The following is a 5,225-nucleotide window of genomic DNA, read 5'->3' as shown; positions in this document are numbered from 1 at the left end:
AGGACAAATATACATATCACAAAACTGACCTTGAATTTGTATCAGTAAATGAAAATCCATACCAATACAAAGTATTCATTTCTATATCTTATTCCCCTTTTTCCCCTTTAGAAAGAGATTGACTGTGATCATCACTATTTATAAGCAACCCCATTTAAATGAAAACAAAAAAATTTATAAACAGTAGTTGGGAATTTGGGCATTGTTCATTCCAAACAGCTTCCTGCTGGTTGGGGCTGCTGTCCATATCATGGGGTCCATGACAAAACACAGAAATCTGGCCAGGTCCTTGTTTTTGTGGTCTGCGCGGCTGCATCATCTCAGCTGTTTTAGATTCTGGATCACCTGGGACACCGTTTCAGGGGGTCTTGTTTCATCAAACCACACTAGTATGGAAGGAATCCATAGCTTTACATTTTCTGTGGAAACACAAGGAGAAATTCTTTTCCCAAGTAACCTGTCCTTGTATTTAAATTTAGAAGTCAAAGTATTTTCAAAATGTATAAGTTGGATTAGTTCGGTAGCATTTCTTTTAGCAGCTGTTGCTACCAAGAAGCCGTGCTTGTCTCTGTTCTTCTGTTTCTAAAATCCCTTTTAAGTTTTTACCATTCTACAAAGAAATTCATGCTGCACATTGTGTGCCATATGTAACGAGATCCTTCCCGCCAGCCCGGTGCCTGAGCCGCGTCATCCCAAATGAACACACAAAACGCTATATTAATTATGAAGCTGTCGGCTGTTTGCTATGGTTTCTTAATGGCTAGCTCTGACTTAATTATCAACCCATAATTACTAATACGCATTTTTATAAGGTCTTATCTTACCGAGAACGCCAGACTTGAGCCCTCTCCTCCCAGGATCACATGGCGACTCTCTACTCTTGACTACATTTCCCAGAATCCTCCTCGACCCCTGGTCCCACCTCTCTTGCTTCTCTATTGGCCAACAGTGCTTTATTTATCAACAAATAGGACAGCATCTACACAGAAGGACTTCCCCCATCAGGTTGTGACTGCACAGGACGGAGAAACAGGGTGGTCTTGTCACTTCTCATTCTGGGATGTCCTCAGACTGAGGCTGGCTCCTGGGGCACTCTGGGACCAGCTCCCCTTGTAGTTCTCCTGAAACCAGTTTAGTGTGAGGTTTGGAGTCCTCTCCACTGGAGCTCTGAATGGTGGCAGGAAGGAGTGGGTAACATCTAGAGGGAGGGCAGTAGGGTTGTTGGTGGGGGGATATGATGACCTGTCTGCTTTGCAGAGATGTCCTCCAAGCCTGTGCTGGAAGGGACCCCAAGAGCGTGCGGTTCTCTGGCTGCCAGGCTGGTTGGAGTCACCAGCGTGGTGGAATCATCCAGAAGCTGCATTCTGGCTGCTGGGCTGGAGGTGGGAGTGGGCGAAGTGGGGGAGGGGAAGGTCAGGGAGCTGAAGGGGTCCTGCAGGGGAAGGGACTCTGGCTGAGAAGCAGGAAGCGGGAGAGTCTTGGCTTCATTCTTTCAGCCTCCTCTGCCTTCTGAACTTGACCGAGTGGGGCATTATGTGACCTTGGCCAGAACCATTAGGATCCCCATCAATGCCATCACCAAGCGGCGTTGACCGCCAAGTGGGAGAGCGGACCCTAGGAAAGGCAGAAGGTTCAGTGAGAGAGGGAGAGGACTGTAACTCGACTCCACAGGCTCATGGAGGACCAGGGGTCCCAGCTGTCCCCACGAGTCCCCAGGCTTCTCTCTCAACACCCCCTTGGGCTGTGCACGGTGGCCTGGTTGCAGGCTTGCAAGCTCACAGATGTGTACATACCAGCCTGGGCCCCAGAGGAGGAGCGCCGCTGCCTCACCTGATAGGAGCATGGGTTGCAGGGTGCCAGGGTGCCCATCGTTGGGCTCGGGCACAATGCCCAGCAGGTGGCACATGAGCTCGTACACATGGACGCTCTCAAAGGGCTCCACCTCTAGGCCTGCCTTGAAGCTGGGACCCACCGCCCGGAAGATGGTCTTCATGTCCATGTCTTGGTTGTCGAAACCATGTTCACCTTTGTTGAACTGGACACTCACTCTCTGCAGGGAGGGGCAGGGGTTCTGGGTCATTAATTGGGACCACACTGTCCCCCCTGGTACCTCCTTCCCAGTCTTTCCCTGCTCCCCCATGGATTGGCACCTGTGTGGGTGGATGACCTTAGGAAAAGTTCACAGCGTGTGCTAAGATGGCTTCTAGACTCGTATGAATTCTGAGACCTCCCAAAGATGGAGCCTCAGGGAACAACTGTGGACCACATGAAGAGTTCACGGCACTGGGTGGGGTAGAGATGCCAGCCCGAGTCCATGGTTCAGGGTGTGTGCCCATGCATGCTACTCCTATGATTCCCTCTCTGATACGGACTCTGTGTCCTGTCCTTCCCCCCCTGTGAACCTGGGCTTCCCAGACTTTACCCCAAGCACACACACACACATACACACACACACACACACACACACACACACACACACACACACAGGCAACACACGCAACACACGCTCCTGTCGCCCAGTGCTGAGTGTGTCCCTTGGGTGGCTGACAACCCCTTGGGGGTGGATAGGATCAAGGTGCCACCCGCAAGCCCCACTGACCCCATGGATGACGTAGCCGAGGTCGCTGTACATGAGCAGGGACGTGATTCTGGGGTTGTTGGCGTAGTGGAAGCTCTTGGGAAAGTCTTCCTTCTTGTACACATGCAGCCTGGGGTGGGCATCCTTGAGGACACCGTATACCTTCTCCAGCATCCCTTCCTTGGGGATCAGCATCCCATTGGGCCCGTAGTCTAAGAGTTCGAACTCGATGTCCTGGAAGGTGAAGTTGGGGAATTTGTGGAACTCCACCAGGTCGCTGGCTTCCTTGTGGACGGTTGTCATGCCGTGGTCTGACGTGATGATCAGGTTGAGGCTCTCTGAGAGGCTGTGGTTCTTGATGCTGTCCCGGAGGTAACCCACAGTCCTGTCTACCTGGTGCACCATGTCCTTCCTCTCCTGGGACTCAGGGCCGTATCTGTGGCCAGTGGAGTCTGGCTCCCCGAAGTAGAGGGTGACCAGGTCCGCGTCGTCCTCCGTGAACCACCTCATCACAGTGTCCACATTTTCCCTCCACTCCTTCTCGTCTTTGTAATTGTGAAAGATGCCTTCCTTACGGCTCATCGTCACGGCCTCCCCTTGGTAGGTGACGTTCCCGCCGGGATAGAAGAAGGAGCCCGTTTTTAAGCCCTGTGGGATGAGGAAGGGTTAGTTAGCCCCATGACTCCTTGTCTTGTCTTTCCCCCTTACAAGCCATCCAGAGGCCCAGCACCCAATGTCTTCACGCACTAACCGAGACCGTAGATGCGAGATGTCCCCGCACGCCGTGCCCTTCGGCGTCCTGGCCTTGAGGCTTAGCTGTCCCCTGGACCCCCCTTCACTGTCTTCTCCTCTGTCCACCTCATCCCACCCAGCCGCTCATCCATCTTTCCGTAAATCCCTGCCGCCCATTCTGTCTGTCCTTCCAACCCCCCCATTTGCACGAGCCCATGGTTCCTCCCTCATTGTCTCCTCTGGATGGAGCATCAGGGGAGGCTGAGCTCTCACTTGGTTATTTTGGCCCTGGAGCTGAGGACCAGGTGCCACACGACAGGAGGGCAGCCCCTCGGGTGGAAGTGGCAGTGTGGGGCGTTGGTCTGAGGGTTGTCCTGCGCCCACCTGGAAATCCTCCCTTTGATGTCTTACTATCTACCCTGCCCATTTAACCTTCAGCCCTTTGGCCCCTAGGTGCCCAGTAGTGGGACTGGAAGCAGATAAAGGCTTTTTTTTGTTTTTGCTCAGCATTTCCTTATTGAGTCAGTTTGCTACCCAGTGCGAACGTGACCCTCCTCTCCAGTGCCAAAGGGCCTGAGGGTGTGGACTGCTTCATGCACGCCAGGCAACACCTCTGCCAACCAAGTTACACCCTAAGTCACCGTCCCTGGCATGCTTCCTACGTGGTCCTCAGGAGCTCGCCGAAGTTTCTTTCTTTTTTAAAAAAATAATTTATTTAGCTTTATTTTATGTGCATTGGTGTCAAATTCCCAGGAACTGGAGTTACAGACAGTTGTGAGCTGCTGTGTGGATGCTGGGAATTGAACCTGGGTCCTCTGGAAGAATAGCCTAGTGCTCTCAACCACCCAGGCATTTCTCCAGCCCCTCCGAGCAGCTTTCTATGCCAGGAGGCAGGATGCCTGTGCCTGTTGTGGACCCCTCCCCTTGGTCATGGCCTCAGTTTCCCCCTGGGTCTTACCTGCCTCTGGGCTGTGATCCAGATGGGTATGCTGCCATTGTCCCACCAGCTCTGGATACCAAGCGTGGTGTGGTAGGGCCACCGCACCTTGGTGGTGGTGTTGTAGAACATGTTGTGGACCACCCCATGGTTCTCGATGTATTTGCCTGAGATGGGGCAGAGGAGCAGGGCATGTGTGGAGCAAGCCCGGGGTAGAGGCTTGTGAGGCCACAGTCACCTGAAAGCCCCATGGCACCCCTTGACCAGGTGCCGCCAAAGAAGACTTCTAAAAGGTGCCTCCCACCTAACGCCTCGGGCGCCTTCCATCCCCCAAGCCCCATCCTGAGGCTGACACTCACCAGTGACTAGTGTAAAATGGCAGGGGCTGGTCATGGTGACAAAGGCAGGAGTCATGTATCTCGCCTTCACCCCTTCTTGGGCCATGGTGTCCAGGTTAGGGGTGTCCACATCTTGGTCATAGTTCCAGCGGAAGCCATCGAAGGACACGAGGAGCAGCTTGTGCCGCCTTTGGAGAGGAGCCCCAGTCCCACAAGCGGGGAGGATGGCCAGGGCCACAGCGAGGAGGACAGCCGAGTGTCCCATGACGGGCTCTCAGATGAATCGGTGCACAGACAGCTCAGACCAGGAGCGGACCAAAGTCCCAGGATCAGTCCGGCTCTTTATCTTATGCTTCTCCAAAGATGGGCGGTCACCAGCCTAGACTTTGCACGTGAGGTTGTGTGGGCCTGGCATGGCCTCTGTCTCTAACGGAGTTCCCTGGTTCCTCTCTCCCTCTTCCTTCATCCTCCAGTGTCCTCATGGAGGAGGGGGGCGTGTCTCAGAGCCTGGAAGGTTGACTCTCCTTGGGAACTGCTCCCCATCCCAGTCTTCACAGCAAATCCCCAACTCCCCTGATCTCAGAGGAGCACCCAGACAGGGGCAAGGGGTTGGGGCCCTGCCTTAGTTAGGGTTTTATTG

At 53.8% G+C, this 5,225-nt stretch overlaps 1 protein-coding gene across 1 annotated transcript; it reads right to left on the bottom strand.

The window, feature by feature from the left end:
* Positions 1-938: 938 nt before the first annotated feature.
* Enpp7 (ectonucleotide pyrophosphatase/phosphodiesterase 7) lies at positions 939-4,888 on the bottom strand. The gene is made up of 5 exons (XM_013113201.2): positions 4,607-4,888; positions 4,269-4,414; positions 2,600-3,226; positions 1,831-2,050; positions 939-1,614 (listed from the first exon to the last, which is right to left on the bottom strand). Exons 1-5 carry the CDS (start codon positions 4,848-4,850, stop codon positions 1,532-1,534), a joined length of 1,320 nt encoding a protein of 439 aa, XP_012968655.1. The 5' UTR covers positions 4,851-4,888; the 3' UTR covers positions 939-1,531.
* Positions 4,889-5,225: the final 337 nt, after the last annotated feature.

The sequence above is a fragment of the Mesocricetus auratus genome, unplaced genomic scaffold (genome assembly GCF_017639785.1).
Source record: "Mesocricetus auratus isolate SY011 unplaced genomic scaffold, BCM_Maur_2.0 Super-Scaffold_100007, whole genome shotgun sequence".
NCBI classification, from domain to species: Eukaryota; Metazoa; Chordata; class Mammalia; order Rodentia; family Cricetidae; genus Mesocricetus; species Mesocricetus auratus.
Note: the sequence above shows the minus strand (reverse complement) of the source record. Positions and strands in the feature narration are given on the sequence as shown.

Bases quoted from the DNA above. Each gene is read 5' to 3' on its own strand.
- Enpp7 (XM_013113201.2), bottom strand. From the start codon at position 4,850: ATGGGACACTCGGCTGTCCTCCTCGCTGTGGCCCTGGCCATCCTCCCC. The intron at 3,227-4,268 runs GTAAGACCCAGG...CTCATCCCACAG, and splicing joins GGATCACAGCCCAGAGGCAG to GGCTTAAAAACGGGCTCCTT. The intron at 2,051-2,599 runs GTCAGTGGGGCT...CCCTCCCTGCAG, and splicing joins TCGGCTACGTCATCCATGGG to AGAGTGAGTGTCCAGTTCAA.